The sequence below is a fragment of the Sander lucioperca genome, chromosome 24 (assembly GCF_008315115.2).
Source record: "Sander lucioperca isolate FBNREF2018 chromosome 24, SLUC_FBN_1.2, whole genome shotgun sequence".
Lineage (NCBI taxonomy): Eukaryota > Metazoa > Chordata > Actinopteri > Perciformes > Percidae > Sander > Sander lucioperca.
Window position 1 is genome coordinate 12,339,324 of NC_050196.1, and position 19,768 is coordinate 12,359,091.

A 19,768-nucleotide genomic window follows, 5' to 3' on the forward strand; every position below is an offset into this window, starting at 1 on the left:
ATCTGATTTGTTTTGTCCAATAATTATGTTTCCTGAAATTGGATTTGGTGGTTAGCCTGGTGTAGAGGTAAAACTAAGTAAAAGTCTTACATTCAAAGTTTTACTTAAGTACAGAAACATTACTTATACTGAATTATGCATTTACTTGAATCATTAGTCATGATGCACAGTACTTTCATGTGGCAGTCAGGGTTCAAAATTAACTTGCTGTCCTCTAGCCATTTGGCTGGTGGACAGCAAGTTAATTTTGAACAGTAGATTACCATTGTGTGGTGAGTGAAGCAAATCTACCAGCCACTTGCATGTTTTACCAGCATTTGGCTGCTAAATGGTGCTAGTGTTGAACCCTGGTTGCAGCTCATTTTAACTGCTTCATGCTCTTGGCTAGTTTAATCAATCACAATGCATCATATATTATAAACTGATCACGTTTTGTTTAAAATATTAATTTAGCAAAGATCCTACTTAATAACTGTCAAATAAGCTACATGTAGTAGAGTGAAAAGTACAAATTGACCCTCTGTATTGTAGTGGAATAGAAATATAAAGCAAAATGTACTCAAGTGTACAATTACTCAATAATAATTGATTGATTGATTGATTGATTGATTGATTGATATAATTACTCAAAATTGCACTATACTAGGCTACTTGAGTAAATGTACTGGCATGGGGACATATAACTGCAAATTATATGGAAGACATGATAAATGTGGCCCAGACAGTGCAGCCTTAGATCCCAGGGGTGTTGGACTGGGGGTGGAAAAGGGGACTGAGTACCCAGGTCCCTCATGTGAGGAGGGCCCCAAATAAATGCTAAAATGAATAGCTGTGGATGCGGGGAGGGGCCCATAGAGAATGCCTTTCTACAGGGCCCAGACTTATGTGCTACGCCCCTGTCAGATCCTAATGCTTATTAAAAATGCAGTTTTGGTTCTGATCTGCACGCTAACCGTGCATATTTAACACCATAGTTTACAATTTTAAATGTAACTGATGTCTATTTTTATTTTATTTTTACATATTTTCTCTTTTCATAAGCGCAACCCGTCCTTAATCTACTTTTAATTTGAAGGCCCCATCCCATTTCTTCCGGTCTTATCCTCAGTAATTTTCACAGCTGGCTGCAGCTGGACCCCGCTGTCCGCGCGCAACTATCCATCCAGCCAGGACGCGCACCCGCTCCCCGGTCACAGCCGCTGCCCAGAGGCTCAAAGCCACCAATTAGAACAGCTGGGACCAGGGATGCGCACTCAATTAACGTAATCTCTTTTTCTTTTTGTCGTCCTAAAAGACCCCCCTATCCTCCGTCACAATTCCCCCCCAGAGCGGCTCCACGGGTTTCCTCTCGTCCTTTCGTCCCCGAGCCACGCGGAGGAGGTGCTGGCTGGTCCTTGTGCTGACCGCCGTCGCGATGCTTCTGCTGGCTCTGGCCGTCGCTGTCCCGTTACTGCTGCTCCGCACCTCTGACACCTCCGCTCATTACTACGAAATGATGGGCACCTGTCGGATGGTTTGCGACCCGTACACCCCAAAACCGGGAGGCGCCACCGCCATGGAGGTGATCCAGAACGTAAACGGCATCGCTCCGCAGCCGCCGATGGCGCAGGGGAGCCGCGGGGAGCCGGGACGACCGGGTAAACCGGGATCTAGGGGCCCGCCGGGAGAACCAGGACCCCCGGGTCCGAGGGGGCCACCGGGTGAGCGCGGCAACGGTAAACTCGCCTTCCCCGCGGTAACAGGACCTGTTGGGTCTGAGAACGGCGAGACGGACGGTGTGAACTCCACGGCCAACAGTTTGAGGATCGCTTTCTACGTCGGTTTGAAGAACCCACACGAGGGATATGAGGTGTTAAAGTTTGACGACGTGATTACAAACTTGGGGAACCAGTACGATGCGAGCACCGGGAAGTTCACCTGCCATGTGTCCGGGATCTATTTCTTCACCTACCATGTGTTGATGCGGGGAGGAGACGGGACCAGCATGTGGGCCGACTTGTGCAAAAACGGACAGGTAAGATTAGACCTATAGAGCAATAGGAAGAATAATGACGACCATCAGTTTGAAACCAATTCCACACTTTGACTCGCTTGTGAAAACATCTAAGGGAACATTTCCACTTATAAAAGAAAAGAAGGAGAAAAATTGGTCTTTTTTTTTTTAAATAGAGACTATCATAGCCTATAACCTACTCAGTAAATCAACTGAGATATGCATATAGCTCAAAAAGTGCACAACATCGCCTGAGGCTCGATCTGTTATTCTCCTTAACACGACTTATATAACTGCTATTCTCAGTGTGCATGCTCTGTTTGTGTGTGTAAACCCTGTTTGAATTAGTGCTTCCTGCAGATGTTAACAGCTCCAGCTGCATGAGGGGTCAGACATGAATCTTAACATTATAGATGCTGCAAGGCGATTCAATTCAAAAAGTGTCTGGATCAAATTTTATTTTATAGCCTACTATTATTTATCATTATCCTATAATGGTTAGTAGTGGTTTTAACCTAATTTACCCAACATTCCTTTTCCCTTTGAGTGTCTATTTTTGAGGCTGCACCACTGCTGTTTCACTTTGCCTCCAGGCATAGATGAACTTTTCTACTCAGTCTCTATTTCTATTCTGTTATTAACTAATGCCCCCCCCCCAGGTACGAGCCAGTGCCATAGCTCAAGATGCAGACCAGAACTACGACTACGCCAGCAACAGCGCTGTGCTGCACTTGGACTCGGGAGACGAGATCTACGTCAAACTGGACGGCGGCAAAGCTCACGGAGGCAACAACAACAAGTACAGCACCTTCTCTGGCTTCATCTTATACCCCGACTAAACGCAGCACAGCAGGTTTCACGGACAGTAATCACCACTAAAGAACTGTTTCCATTGAAGTATATGGTCCAATATGTTTCTCCTATTTTGAAGATAGGTGCCACGACACACAGGTGTATCTGCAACTGTATGTTCTGTTGATTTAGTGAGAGACCTTTTGTATATGTGTTTGATTTAACTTAAGGTCAACAGCTCTACTGTCATCAGAGTATGAATCTTAATACTGCAGACCTACAGTAACACCCCGTACATGCTCCGAGCTGAGAAAGCATCATGTTTCTTAAGTTCCTTTGAATGAAGGTGAACACATTTCTAAAATGCTTTTGGGGAAATGAGCCCCCAGCACAACACATTTCATGGCAACTTCAGTGGAATCACCATGATCAGTGGATTCTTTTGCAGGGTAAATACCAGACCTTCCTCACCAAAAAATAAAGATCGTCTGTGTGTGCAGCTTGTTACGACCCATATTTATGTTTATTGTCAGGCAGCAACCTCTATTGGCCGTAGTAATTATGGCGGGAGCAAAGGCGGAAGTTAGGTGACGTGGTATAAAGAGGGACAAATTTAAGTCCGCTTGAGGAGGTATGGGTCAAACAAATACAGTTTACTTTCCCTCAGAAGATTGCTGTTCGTGTCCCGTGTGAAACCAAAAATCAACGTTGATTTATTTTACCCTACGGGCGTAAGTTACATGACAAACTTATTTTAACCCAAACCATGATCTTTCCTAAACCTAACCAAGTAGTTTTGTTGCCTAAACTTAAACAAGTAGTTTTGTTTCACAACGTTAACCACGTGTTTAATTTGCAACTGTTTCACAATGTTGAATAGAACGGTCATATGTCGTTTTGGTGGTCATTTGAGAACCACCTATTCTGTCGTTTAGGTATGAGGACGTGTTGTAAAATACATTTTTCACGTGAAGTTCAACTTGCGTGAACATTTAGCGCCACTGACCAACAGTAAACGTTTGAGGGAACAGAAAGCCGAAGAGTCCAAAATGGAGGAAGCTATAGTAGCTTCGTAGCTGTGTTGCACCGTCCACTTTTATTTAACCTCCTCTGTTGGAGTATAAACGGTTTCACAAAAGAGATGTTCTTTGCAGAGAATTATGAGACAGGAGTCAATACGTCATTTAATTAAACAGTGAATTGACTGTCCTGTTAGCGACGAAACTAACAAGCTTGGGACTGATAGTAAGCTAGCTAGCTTGGAACAAAATGCTAAGGGGAGTAAACAGCACAGAGAAGCTCAGAAAGCTTTTGTGACTCACTAGCGCTAGCATGTTCCAGGCTGGCAAGCATATTAGTAGTTAGCTTGCCAGTTACAGTAGTTCACAGACGTCATCAAGCTTCTACAACCAAATATTTTGCGTAGATGCGAGGACGTGCCACTTTCTGGTTGCGACCAGAGCTAAAATACTGACACTTACAGCCACATGAATTACTTTCATTCTCCAGTTTGTCTTTTTTATCGCCCACAAGTAAGCACATCATCAGTATTCATGGCAAAATGGGAGCAACAACTTCAACAGGTACACCTTTCTCTCCATAATTCACCCGACACGCACCTTAACTAGATAAGCTGTGGTAGAAGATACGATCAGTTAAAATGGTCTGACGTGACGAAGGTCAGTGGAACACATTCTAAATGCATTAGATAAGATGCAAAAAGTCTAGGCCATTTTGATATCTATAGCAAGCAAAATCATGGTGCTTTGAGTAGTGTTCAATGTTTCACTAAATAACCCAATAACCACACATGAAAAGTACAAACGGATGTCTCGCATCGTTATTGACTCGGTTATATTTTGTTGTCATATATGCAAATAAATATTGTGTTACAAACGTTTTTGCTTTGTGTGAAAATCCAATGGTTGTTTGTTTAATCTGACAGATCCACATGTTTCTGCAAGCAATCTGCTTTTATATATATATTTGTCTGTTCATATTTGGTTCCACAGGCTGCCTGTCTGAATGCGTTGCATTGCATTGTAGCCTACAGACTGTGGCAAGAGAGTGTCCTGTACTCTGGCTCACAGGTTCCAGGTGCCTCCCTGAATGTCCTTTGTGTCGCTGTAGCTTGCAGACATTTTTTAGTCAGTGAGCCTCGACGCCATTCTGCTCTCAGACGGGTCTGTTTTGTACTGAAAACCACATTTTATTGTATTAAGTACATGACATATTTATTCTAGTGTTCAAAAAAAATCTTACAGAGTATACATTCTACTTGTTGCAAATGCCAATTAACAAATTATATGTTTATTAATCAATTCAGAAGATAATTAATCAGCAACTATTTTGATAATAAATAATAATGCTGCTTTTGTTTTTCATACGACATAACAAACCAAGGAACTTAAAGATGTCACCCGGGGCTCTGAAATAAAATGAGGGGTATTTTTTTCCCACTTGTTTTGGACATTTCGTAGACTAAATAATTAAATTGATTAATTGAGAAAATAATAAGCAGTCTTATGGATAAGGAAAATAATAGTTGCAGTCCTAGTTTTAAGTCATTACATGGAGCTGCTGCATAAGACAAAATGTAAGAATATGTAATATATTTAAAATAAACATCTGTGACATGCATCTCTCAGCTATAACCATCACTTCTGTTACTTTGCTTTTATTTTGAAAAACAGCAAGATGTCTTAGTGGCAATAGACACCAGACTGCTAGCAAAATGCTGCTTAGGGGAGTCCTAATTTAGTTGTTATGGTGTGGTAAGGTGAGGAAACATAAATAGCATGCAATGTTCATATATTATTAGATGTAAAACTGGGTATAGAAGCTGGTGGCTGCCGGCTCCTGTGTTTCACTTCTGATTAACTTGTATTAAGATTTGCAAATGCTTTACCAGACTCAAATATCGCTGTAAGCCTTCATTAAGATGATGGCTGTTTTGTATGTGTCTGATTTTTTCTTTTTATCCCATCCCCTCAGGAACACACGCAAAACAGCTGTTTACACACCACCCCTGTCAATTTAAATGGAAATCATGGAAAACAAATATTAGCATGTCTGGTTAGATAAACCTCTATTAAAATGTTGGCTTATTTTCCTGCACTCTATAAGCTAACTCTTTCTTTCTCAGAGGGGACTGTATTATTCTTCAGCTGCTCGAGGAAAACAAAAACAGGTACCGTTTATGTGCATATATGGTAAAAGCCCAGGATGTGTACACCTTGCATATGAACGTGTTCTGGATTTCTTTAGGATTGTATGGTTTTGGTTTGGTTTCTCTAATCTTTACAATAGAGGTGGTGAGTTTGAAGTGAGCATAACCCACAGAGACACATTTATGGGCTCTGCATTGTAACTTAATATAGGGTGGTTTTAGCTTATTGATTTAAACATTGAACAAGGTGTTACACCACTTTCCATTTTTTGTGCATTTATCAGTAGTGCAAACTGCAAAAATAAACCTGGCACTGACTCTACATACCTTCAATCATCCACATTGTGCGCACTTCTGATTTTTTTTCCTGGAGGACCTTATCTTACACAGTTGGGTTTTCTTTTTGTTTCCATTTCCACCAATTTCCTAGTTTTTCATATCTAATTATATATTATAAGTATATTAGATTGTTGTTCATTTTATGATCTTAATATGTTCATTTAATGCAATCACACTGTTGTTCATTGCAAAATATACTGGGCCCTAATTTGATCGTGCAAGCGCAACGACGAGTGCAAAGTGGTAGGTCTTGGGTGCGCGGACTGCGTGGACGTCTTCAAGCACATTTGCGATTTTGGTTCAAGTACGTGCAGCAGCGCAAAGTGCAAAAGGGTTGAAGTGGAATATAGATCAGAGGGTGGGGTGATTAACAAATACACTGTCAGCCAGTCCCATCACTGGTCTCATCCTGAAACATAAGAGCCAATCACAGTGACGCATGATGAATGAGAACAGCTGAACAAATGGAAAGACGCTTTTTGACTGGAAGGCACAATGTGAATGATGATATAAATAAATAAAATGGTTAAATAAAGATGGTCAAAGTGAAAAGATGGGTTAGGGTTAGATTGGACATGCTTTAAAGTCCATTTAAGTATTTTGTATTTTTATGCTATAACCAGGCTTGACTCACTTCCTGTTTGAGATGATCATTGTTCAGGAAATGTTCGGATATGTGAGCTGGAGCGATGATGTCACCATGCAGAGGCCTTTTAAACTGTTAAAGATCAAACACATGATGGTCTTGTAAAGGCTCTCAGCCCCCGCTGCAGACACATTTAGGATGAAAAGTGGAGCTGCTGACACCAACTGAGACATCAACAGCAGTGAGTGTCACCGGCTGCCAGACGGATGCTCACACACACACACACACACACACACACACACACACACACACACACACACACACACACACACACACACACACACACACACACACACAACACGATAGATGATCATCCATCCCCCTCGTCTAGGTGAGGGATTGCTGACTGACAGACTGAGTAGTGAAATTCTCTGATGGATGAGATAAGTGGGACAAGGCCTCACACTCACACTCACACACACACACACACACACACACACACACACACTTTGAACATTATGTTCAGGGGAATGCAGCTTGACAAGAATCTGAGCATACTAGAATAATGATAGCATGTGTTGCAAGGTTTTATATGTGTGATTTGCCTGTTGTACATGCCGCCGTCACAACAGTAAACTATGATTTTTCAATTAAACCCTGTGAATATAGAGTCTATATAATTACACCCAAACACAACAGTGTTCTGCCCAAACGCGTGTCTCCAGCAGTAAAAAGCAGCCTGCCTCAGTTGATTTCAGAAAGTGCCTGATTGCCGAAACGACATGTAAAATTGCAGCCGTCAAGCTCTCTGCACAGGCAGTCAATCATCGGGACATTTTTAAAACCTCTCCTCATTCTTTCACTGCGCTGATTTTCTCCCCTTAATGATTGATCCATGAGCTAACACTCATGCCTGAGATGCAAATGCCAGCGTGGCATGAGTAAAATATAAAGAAGGACATCTGAAGGGACGGGACGAAGGGACGAGGGTGAAAGACGAATCTGACACCTAAAAACCTTCTGCTTATCTTCCTCTTTTGTTCATTGTATGAGTCGTATTGAAGCCGGTGTGCTCGCAAACCCCAGAGCTGGGAGAGGAGAACATTCTAACTGGAAAATAAAAGAAAGGAGGCAAAACTGAGGAGCTGGTGCATTAAAGATGTGACTGTGTACATCAACAATGACTGTCTGATTGCCTGGTAAACTGTATTTGATCATTTTACAAGGAATACACTGAGTTTTAAGGGACTGTACGGAAATGTATAGCTGGAGAGAGGGGGTCAGAAAAGGGGTAGTCTGAATTTTCTTTTGCTGAAGGGAGGGTAGTCTAATTTTTTTGGGAACATTAAAATGCTTCTTACGTGTTAATGCCCCAGCAATAATAATATAACACTGACAGTTGGCCATTCTGCAAAATTAATACTTTTTCTTTTGATTACTTTAAGTACATTTGGCTGATACAAATTCTACTTCTATGTCAGTAAAAGTTTTGAGTGCAGGACATTTACCTGTAATGGAGTGTATACTTTTGACTGTATATGGAGGATGATAAATACGTTTTGCTACATATTTTCATTTAATTTCATTTGTATGTATGGCAGTGTAAGTTATCCATTCAGCATATGAAAAAAAAGATCTCATTGTGACAGGTCAGTTGTCTATGCCCCAAAACGTCTCCAGAGCGAACCTAAACAATACACAGCAAACACAGAAACCGACACTGACACACACTCATACGTATTTTGCTTCAGTGGAATATATTTTCAGTATTCATATACTGGATAATGATTCAGCCAAATGCTGACTCATTTCATCTGTCAGTCCGCACTCTGAAAATGACATCTCTTTTGTGGTTTAATCGGCCAAACGAGGGAAAGATGTGGGGAACAGAGAGAAGAGAGTTATAGAGAAGGAAACGGAATACAGTGAGGGAGTAAAAAAGCAGACTGAACATCTTTTTTTTCCCCTCATAGAAGTAAATAAAATAACACAAAAAAGACAAATGACTCCTTGGAGGTTTATACGCAGGATTAAGCTTATTTGGCAAATAACATAATGTTGTGGGTGCTTTTGCAGAGGCGATAAGCTTCCAGGCTCATGAACATATCTTCTGTCAAATGCTGCACACTTGAGAATCATTAAAAAAAAAAGCACTGAGTCGTCTCTCTTGGATATCTATAGTGCCACAGCTTATTGTTGTTGCTGAAACACTTGAAATGACACAAACCTTAAAGGCTGCAGTGGCAGTCAGTAAGGTGGTTTTCATTGATTTAAAGCCGCTCTTTGAGTCATTTTAACATCATCGAGAGAGCTATGCTGAGAATGCAACAATTTTAATAATCAATCCATTGTTATGTCATTTTCTATGCAAATAAACTCTGGTTTCGGCTTCAAATGTGGATATTTGCTGCTTTTCTTTGCCCTCTATAATACTAATAAAATAAATATATTTTAATTTTTGATGATGTGGATTGGACAAAACAAGATATTTGAATGAGTCAACCTGAGCTTTGAGAAATTGTGACGGGCATTTTAATTTTAGAGAAAACAACTAATAAACTAATCAAGAAAATGGTTAGCAGATTCATTGATAATGAAAATAACCATTAGCTGCAGACCCAATGTGCCTGCCTTGGCCAAAATAAAAGGAGCATCCCATAATCTTAATGAAAATTAATTATATTATATTTCACCCTGATGCAAGGCAAGATATCTTCTCTGTAGGTAATATTAAGGACCTGAACTTTGCACACGTCATCTGTGTTATGCTTGGAATTTCTGAAGTTAACTCTACTGTATATACATCAGCTGTTGCTGAAGCAATGGACAAACCTATTGCATTTATTTTGATTTCATTTTTATGCAAAATGATCGAAACCTTCTACAACACTGTTGTACCTATTTGTTGTATCTATGTCACCGTTTAATTAATTACCCTGCAATGTTAAAGGAATAGCTTGCCAAGAGTTCTGTGAGAAGATCGATACCGCTCTTGCTGAATGTGGAGCTAGAGCTAGGAGATTGTTAACTTAGCTTAGCTTAGCACAAAAACCAGAAGCAGGGAGGGTCAGCTAGCCTAGCAACACCTCTAAAGCTCACTGATATTTCAGTAATCAGCCTACAGACGAGCGTGGTACCAATCTTTAGGGTTGGGCATTGTTTGGATTTTAATGATTCTGATTCCAATTCCGACTCTTCCGATCCGGTTCTTATCGATTCTCGACTCCGTTTCTTTGAGGGGTTGAAACAGGTCAAATGCTTATTTTCACAAATAAGAGGAAAGTTTTATTTTGATTCAATGGTGGTTTGCAGTTTTACAGGGCTTTTTCAATGTAAAATAAAGCCCCACTAGAGTGCTGCTTAATGTGCTCCAAGGCTGCAACACAACAAGCACCTGGCCGCTTCGGAAACCAAAACTTGCGCATGTTAAATTGGGAAGTGATGATCGGATTTGAAACCAAATCCTCTAAACGATTCCTAACGATTCCAATAAAGAAACGATTCTACTGGAATCGTAATTTTTGAAATGATTCCAAGTAGGAATCGGTTCTCGATGCCCAACCCTACCAATCTTCTCATCTATCTCTCAGCAAGAAAGCAATAAGCACATTATCCAAAATGTCAAACTGTTCCTTTAACCCTTTCCCCTTAAAAAACTTAAACCTGATCCTCATTCTAATTATTGAAACAACAAACCTACATTTATCTACCTCACACTAAATGTCATCTTTAATGTTTTCGGCTTAGGCTACTTCACTTCTACAGTATGTTTGTGAGGACATTTGATCTTATAATAGCCAGAAATACAAGAATATACACACATGCACACAGATGATTTGCAGGCAGGCAGGAAAATGGCATAGCTGTCAGAAACACATCGCTGTCTTGTTCTCGGGGCCTGGGCCATAATGAGAGGCTAAAAGAGCCTACGCAGAGATCACTCACTCACTCACTCTCACACACACACACACACAGACACACACACACACACACGCATGCATGCACATGCACGCGCACGCACACGCACACACACACAGACACACACACACACACACACACACACACACACACACACACACACACACTCCCCTTATCCCGTCAACCATCATCCACCTCTCCCTGCCTGCTGCCGTCTCCTCATCCCCTCTTTCTCTCACACATTTATATCGTCATTATTTATATCCTGCCATCTCCCTCAGCTTGTCATGAGGCAGAAGTTTTAGAGCCTTTAAAATCTGTTCACTATTCACCTCATAACAGAAGATAATTTGTATCTTACTTGAACTTATTTCTAAACCTCTTCTTTTGGTCTTTCTGTTACACGTATTGCTTGCTATTAAGTAATAGCAACAAAGTCAAGGGTTAGGGCTCTAACTCCAAACGTAGTCACTTAGAGATGAAATATGTCTCCAGCCCGGAGAATATGCATTTTAACAGCCCATTCATTCAGATTGCTTTATTTCCCTTGGATCACTCAAACTGTGTAAAATGGCCGTCATCTGTCTGCTTTCAAATCTGATAAAGACTTATCCGAGATAGCATTAATTTATCACCGTGTCTCTTGGGAGCTTCTTCTAATCCCTGTGTCATGCAATCTGTCATTTCTGAATATAGGGGAATAAAAGGTTAAGGAAATAAGTCATTGGAGCAGGCGCCTTTTATTGTAAGAAAGCCAATGAGGACTATATCTTTCATCTCTCCTCTGGCCGATGATGGTGACAGGCCGAGGATGCTGGATGAGAGAGAGAGAGACGATCCTCAGAGTGTCGACTGAAAGGTTAGAGTGGCCCCAGGCAGCATGGCTGATGAGGATACACACACACACACACACACACACACACACACACACACACACACACGCTAAGACCCCTTCAGTCACACGTACACAGTGGTGGAAGCAGTGTTCAGATCCATAATACCACACTGTAAAAATACTCTATTACATGTAAAAGTCCTGCATTGAAAATATTACTTAAGTAAACGTGTGTAAGTATCATCAGGAAAATGTAAAAGTTTAAAGTATTAAAAAGTAAAAATACTCGGCAAGACGATCAATCTTACTTCGCTGGAAGTCTCCTCCTCCTCCCTCATTTGAGTCCTGGATCAGAGATGCTCTCCATTTTAGTAGGCTAGAAAAAATTAAGCACAGGCTACGTGGATCCTCAGCTAAATTCTTTAAGATCTGGCAGCCTTTTTTCAACCACATAGAAACATTACAGTTCCACAATGTACCTCAGTGAAGCTGACTGCCCTTGTTCTAACTTTCTAACATTGAACTCTGCACCATAGGCTCCACTGTCATTCTTTTATTTATTTATTTTTGCACCTATGACTTCCTCGTTGACTGGGCTGTGGCACTAATGCAGTCATCCCTGTTATATAAGAAACGATGAAGACCATGTTATGTTCGTTATATGCATCTGTTTTATACAATAATATTTTTGTATAAGTGCAGTGAATATATGTGTGTATTTAGGTCTGTGTGTGTGTGGATGTATGTATGTGTATATATGTAGCCATGCACATACTTAGTCGTCTTACTTTTATACATGCTTCATTGTCCCTTTTTTATTTTATTTTAATTATTACTATTATTTTTTATTTTTGTCCTATACACAAATCACAATTGCACTGAAAATTGTTGTTCTTGAAAAAAAATGCTAATAAACAGAGTTTTGAAAGTATTCAAAGCAGACAAATCCTCATATTTGAGAAACTGGAAACAATCCCAACAGGTCTGGGTTTAATCGTCTCATCATTTCAGCTGGACTTGTAGGTCTATATTGTTTGGTAGTTTAATTTATAATAAAAGTTAGTTAGTTAGTTAGCAACTTAGTTACATTCCACCACTGCACGGAACTCCTTGAGGTGTCCCATTAAATAGGCCATAAAAACACTCGTATGTGATGCAAAATGACATGATAACCATAAAGGACTTCAAAAGACACATGAGCAGAGACGGAGCTCTATGATGGCTTCCATACAAGTGGTCTACGTTCAGACCAACAGCCTCCTCATTCATTAGAATGAGTCCAGTCCGACGGCTCATGTCACATACATGTATCTGGCAGATAGATTACTTTGTAACGTGAACGCCATATTTCTACTGTTAATCTCATAATTGTTCGAAATAAAGATCAAACGATTGCCATCCTGATAGTTTTCCAGAGTTGTAAAATCCTGTCTGTGAGTGTTACAATACAAACTGTTAACAAAGCCTTTCAATGCATGAATCTGTTACTCCAACTCAGACTTCCTGGATCGTATTTCATTTAGCGCTGGGCGACATGGAAAAAAATCAAATATCACGATATTTTTCTCAAAATACCTCAATGTCGATACTGTGGCGATATTGTAGTGTGTAGCGTGACTATTGATGCTTTCACAAAATATTAACACAATGAGTTTTGATAAATAATCACCAATAATGTGGATAAGAGGATGGATACCCGAACCGAGGGCCGGGTTCGGACAGATATTTAGAAATGATGTTCGGGTTCGGGTCGGGCTCGGTCACATCAGCGCAATAAGGCATTGAACATTTGAAATTTAAAAAAGCTTATTATGTAGGTGCGTGCCTGTGTTAACGTGCACTTGTTGCCCCGTGTGCACTGATGCGCTCATCTGTTGACATTTCCGAATGCCTTCCTACAGTTGCTTAATAAAAGCTTTCCACACAAACAAACTTATGTGTCATTAGTATGAGGAAAAAAAACGAGATTTTAACTGTGTCGGGCTCGGACATAAATATCTTAATGCCTGTCGGGCTCGGGCTGGGTTCGGTTACTGCTATGTCGGACGGGGGCCGGGCTCGGACAGAAAAATGTGGGCCGATCCGCACTCTAATGTGGATACAATGACTAAGTGGGCAAAGGCAAATAATAGAAAAGCTAGAACAGTCTATTAAGTTCAGAAAATGACATCACTTTACTGTAAGACAACTTGTGTCATATCACGATATTACGATATCCAAAATTTAAGACAATATCTAGTCTCATATATCGATGTCGATATAATATCGATATCTTGCCCAGCCCTAATTTCATTGCATTACCAGTACCAGTAAAAATTTGCCTCAAGGGGCTTTACCATCTGTACAGCATACGACGCCCTCCTTTATACCCTTGGTTTTCAGATAAGGAAACACTCCCCCCCAAAAAAAGCCTTTAACGGTGAAAAAATGGCCGAATGCTCGGGAAGAGCAACTGAGCAGGGATCCCTCTCCCTGGACAGACAGACAGGAAATAGATGTTGTGTGTACACAATAGACCAACGTCGTCAAATTACTGTGTTGACAGGATTCATCCTCTGGGGACCATGAATAAATGTCTGTACAAAATTGTTTGACAATCCATCCAAAAGTTGTTGAGGTGACCGACAGGCCTATGTTGCCATCCCTAGAGCTGTTCCGCAAGCATCTACATTTCTGCTTTATAGCAACACCACGAAGCGAGATGGGCAATTGCAAATTAAATCGATGTTTAACACAATTGTGTTAAACATTGATTTAATTTGCCAATTACTAAATGGGGCTCATTTATCACCACCTTAAGCTTTCACAAACTTCTCAGCAAGATGTAATAAGACTTAGGAGCAATCTGTCCCCCTCTTCTCATTAGGACTCTAAAGAGATCCCCCGAAGCTTAATTATTTATCTGCATTAATATCCCTTCACTTATTAATGCTAGGTGTGTGTGTGTGTGTGTGTGTGTGTGTGTGTGTGTGTGTGTGTGTGTGTGTGTGTGTGTGTGTGTGTGTGTGTGAAGGCCAAAGATCAGCCCTCCTTTACCTCAGCCTCCCTCCTGATTAATGGATGAGGGAGAGGAGCCCTTCATGTATTATTACTGGAGAGAGCCTGAACCTGAAGAGAGACAGAGAGAGAGAGAGAGAGAGAGAGAGAGAGAGAGAGAGAGAGAGAGAGGAGACTCAGTGAATGATAATCATCACTTAGTATGCAAACATCACAAAACGTCCTCTGTACATTGCTGGCATTTCAATACTATGGCAGAAAGTGATGGGGTTGAGAGTTTTACAATTGAGAATTCATACTTGTTTGTGATATCTCTTTAACAGTTGCCTTGCAAATCTGCTTAAATGTGACACTTGAGGCAATAAGTTGTGTCATGCGATGAAAGAGTGTAAAACAGTGGAGTCGTTCACCATTTTGAAGCTGATGGCCACTATTAATCAGAAACTGCTTTTACTCACTCTTGTAGTTTAGATGACGAGTTGAGATATTTGACGTTATAGCTCTGACATGTTTACACCAACGTAAGTTATTTTTTTAGCCCATTTAAATGAAACATTTGTTGTTGGATTTTATGGAGGAGGAGACACGTTTCTACATGAGCCCATTCATCCTGTTTGCATCTCCACCGACTACTGCTTCTTCTTGCTGTGCTTCCTACCCTTTGTTTTTATATCTCCTGAGTTATAGTAAAACGGTGAGAACAGCCTCAGTGTGAGTTTTTTCAGCTGCGTTACTCTGACATCTAGTGGACAAGCACGGTATTGCAAGGAAGAATTTGCCGCTGTACATGGAAGACTCAACCAGTTGACATATAGTTCATATATATTTCTTTTAAAGAAATGAGTGTCATTGTCACAACATAAATATTATGTAATGGACTTGGATATGCATATGAAATGTGTGAATGCATCTTATTTGACAAAATATCCTTTGAAATCTAAATTTTACTCAAGGAGACGCGTGAGTATTTTTAGGTCTACTTATATTTCAATAAAAAATGAAACTTGATTGTTATAAAAAAATGTTTAACTTAAGTGTTGTTTCTAATTTATTCATCATTTTCTTATGTATGATATTTTTGTTTTTTTTATTGTGTTTCTTAATGTTGTTGTAATGTATTTCATCATGTCAAGTAAAGCACTTTGAATAGCCTCTGTGTTTGAAAGATGCTATACAAATAAAGTTAGTCTAGCCTAAAGCAATATTTAATGTCATCAAAAAGTATTTAATTTATTTAGAACTTGTTTTATTTATTCATCTTTTCTTCCTATTTACTCTCCCTACAAGTAAAAACAACACAAAACATTTGTTTAAACAAACCTAATATTCATTTCGATTGCATATTGGTTGGGTTATTACTCTATATGGTGTTTTGCGTCTGCATGACAAATTTCATGTCCAAAGTGAAGGTCAAAATGCATATATGCCACTTACACATCAGAGTCACTAGATGTCGCCAAAGTTCTACGAATGTGATTGACTCTCTGGGATTCCAGATGTGGATGCTTGAGTTCAGAGGTTCACACACACACACACACACACACACACACACACACACACACACACACACACACACACACACACACACACACACACACACCGAACATAGATCATCTTTATCTGCATTTAGCACCTTATTTAATGCACGTTTTGTCCAACTGAATAAGATCCTATTTGTCTTTCTGGACTAGATTACTCCAGACCTGAGCTCCCTCTGGAAGAAACTGGTAGTCCAGAAAGCTAAGAGAATCATGGGTAATTCTGACCATGTTCTTTCTTGTAGATTCTCTTTAATGCCATCAGGTCGGCGCTATCTTGCCCCCCCAATGTAAAACCAACAGATATTTGAATTCCTTCATCTCTTCTGCCATTAGGCTCTTAAATGCTGCTGATGGCAGCAACCTGTAACATTCAGAGCTTGTAATTCTGGGGAAGCATAATGTTTCGATTTATGTATTTATTACTCTACTTAAGTTATGGTCGCATATTTGTTTAATTTAGCTTGATTTATTTATTTAACCTGTGTGCGCTTTGCTGCTTTTGCCTGGGTTTCCCATTTGTTGACCTGCTGCTACTGACTGTTGGTTGATTGAATGATTGCGATGGTGTTTATTCTTGTCTGTTTGTTTTTCATGTGACTGGTTGACTGGAAAAATTGAATAGCCCTTTAGGGATAAATAAAGTTGTTTGAATTGAATTGAATTTCTAGTGCAGACAGGTGAGTATCAAACCTCCGCTCACCTCACATCCTCTGCATATGTAAACTTTCACTGAAGACAACAAATATAAAAACATTAAAACACATGTGCAGAACTTTCCACAGCTTCCTGAATAAAGACTCTCTGTAGGCTACTGCAGCACCACTATCTCCCATATTCCCCCACTAGGTGGTAGCACAGGCATGCAGCTGTAGCTGTGCTGCAAAACAGAAGCCACCCAAAGCTTCACAACTTTCTTCAGACTATCATATATTTTCATCTGAAACATTTTGAATCCATCTGACAATGTGTGTGTGTGTGTGTGTGTGTGTGTGTGTGTGTGTGTGTGTGTGTGTGTGTGTGTGTGTGTGAGACATTAGCATTCTTGGAGTGAACATGAGCCAATAATTGAATTTTGTGGACACAAAAAAAGAAGCCGCAGAGCATAACTCAAATCACTGTTGTGCAGATGACCATATTGGTGATTATAAATGCAGCCTTTTGTTTATTGATCCTCTTATATTTGTTAATATGTGTTTACCAGGGCTAAGACTAAATATTAGACCCCACCGCGGCCCCTGTATACAGTATGTCCCTACATTAGGTGTTTTCATTTGTATCCTTGGTACTGGCTTTTGTAAACAGTATAGGCCTAACCTGTTTTATTTTTAATATCAAACTTAATGCCTTTTTTTATTATTAAAAAAATACTTGTATTCGGCTACCTTTTTAAAAATGCTAAACAGCTCTGTAAGTAGGCCCATCTATAGGAATGGGTAAACAAAGTACAGTGAGGTAATTCAATTAGGCTAATTAAAGAGAATTGGAAGCAAATAGTTTGCACTGTGTTACAGGAGTGTAGGCTTCATGTCGGGCCATTCTTTTTAGACCTGTAACAAGCCAAGGATGAAGGCAAAAGCAATAAGAAAAAGATAATAAATCAAACGTATAGAGCAGTTGTTTGTAAAGACTGTTTTCCATCATTTGGCGTTATTTCATCTAATCCTTCACACAGGAAACAATAATCAGTGAACCGCCTGAAAACATGGTTTTCTTTTTATATGTTAGCTATATGGTGCAGTCTACACACACTGCCATGCCTTTACTTCAGACAGCTTTTCAACGAGAGCCTCATCATAAACCACTGTGTGTGTGTGTGTGTGTGTGTGTGTGTGTGCGCGCGTGTGTGTGTGTGTGTGTGTGTGTGTGTGTGTGTGTGTGTGTGTGTGTGTGTGTGTGTGTGTGTGTGTGTGTGTGTGCGTGTGTGTGTGTGTGCGTGCGTGTGTGTACCTGCCGCTGAAGCAGTATATAGGCTACTCAATAAAACCGGGGCTGCGATCCGTCAGTGCATTTATCATCCTATTACGGCGACAAATCCGGCTCCCAATACATGAAAGGTAAAATGAATTACCAACGTTAAGCCGTCAATAAAGTCATTTCTGTAAATGGTGTCTCCGAGGGCCCCCGCTATTATTCAACAAGCTTTATCAGCACCTTGGAAATTACGTGGCTTGTAGCGCGGCCCCTGCTTCACTTTGATTAAGGGCCCTGCCAGGGACCGGTGACAGCGCTTTTGACTCGGGTTTTATTCAGCCCGCTGCCCGTGATGAACACCGGGCTGATCCGGCGGAATGAAGACTAATTAAAAGCTATAAATTATCTTTTGCAGCCCCTCTCAAGGAGCCTCTCTTTGCTGCGCCAGATAAGAGCAGACTGAGTGCTCATTTACCCACAATGGAGCTGCGGCTAAACAGCATATTGATACTGTCCTAATTGGAATTTAATTAAGTAGCCATGGCTTCCCACTCCGGCCTGTGGGATAAAGATTTCACTGCAGCGATGTTAAACATCAACACGTCCCCACTTGCACGCTGTTGCTATATTATGATTATTAATATTATTATTTCAAATCGCCAATTAGCGCCTGGAGGCAGTTTGATTCGGGAGATTTTTTACAAAACCACTAGGCCTATCGCCTATATCTTATCGGGACATATTCGTGCTTTCTACGCCTCATTGTGTTTCTAAAAACTTCATTTTTCGCTTATATTTTTTTTTGAAGAAATGTCCAAAATCTGGATGTTTGGCCTAAATGCGTTACACAGAAGAGGCAGAGGCGAAAGAAAGACAATAAAAGGCCAATGAAAAGAAAATGCCAGTGACGGTGAAAATAACCACATAGGCCTACCTTTTTAGAGACGTTATAGCTTCATTAATTACTGAGATTTGAAAGGGCCCATATCTCATTCTCTTTCTCTAAAATATCAACATTTTGTACAAATATTACCTTAATTTGGGGAATATTTGACGCTAGTTGACGCCAGTGAACAATATACACAAGCATATTCAAAAGCATTCAAAGCCTGTGAAACATAGGGTGCAATCTACATCCAAACACCTGCCTAGTAACGTGCCTGCAGGTGTTAAATTAGCTTAAACAAAATCAAATTGATAAAAACATGTATTGTATTGTGTATGTATGTATATTTTTATATATTGCTTTTGAGTATTTTCTGCTATGTACCTTCTTGTGAGTCTAAAGTAAAGATATATTATCATAAAATAAAAATTGTCATTTAATAATTTTCATATAAAAAAATCTCCATGTAGCATAGGTTAAATTAATACTAGTCTATAAAACACACAACTTGATTTTAGAATGAGTATTTAAATGAAAAAAACATATTTTCTGTCCTCCTATGTAACATTTATAATGGTGGCTATCCCGCTGTTGTTTTTATTTTGCTGCATGTGTATAGCCTATGTGCATGCACGTGCCCCTCACCAAAATCGATCGAACTACGCGCGGGCTATGTGTGCGCGTGTATAGTTCGCAGCGCTCCCCGAGCCCTAATTGGACGTCGTCAATTGTGACAGGGACGATCTCCGCACCTGATTGGTCTGCTGCACGTGTGTACGCGCACACGTGCTTCCGTCTGGG

The 19,768-nt window shown here is 40.2% G+C and overlaps 1 protein-coding gene across 1 annotated transcript; it reads left to right on the top strand.

The window, feature by feature from the left end:
- The first annotated feature begins 1,099 nt into the window (after positions 1-1,099).
- LOC116044824 (complement C1q-like protein 2) lies at positions 1,100-4,685 on the top strand. The gene is made up of 2 exons (XM_031292325.2): positions 1,100-2,014; positions 2,653-4,685. Exons 1-2 carry the CDS (start codon positions 1,415-1,417, stop codon positions 2,830-2,832), a joined length of 780 nt encoding a protein of 259 aa, XP_031148185.1. The 5' UTR covers positions 1,100-1,414; the 3' UTR covers positions 2,833-4,685.
- The last annotated feature ends 15,083 nt before the right edge of the window (positions 4,686-19,768 follow it).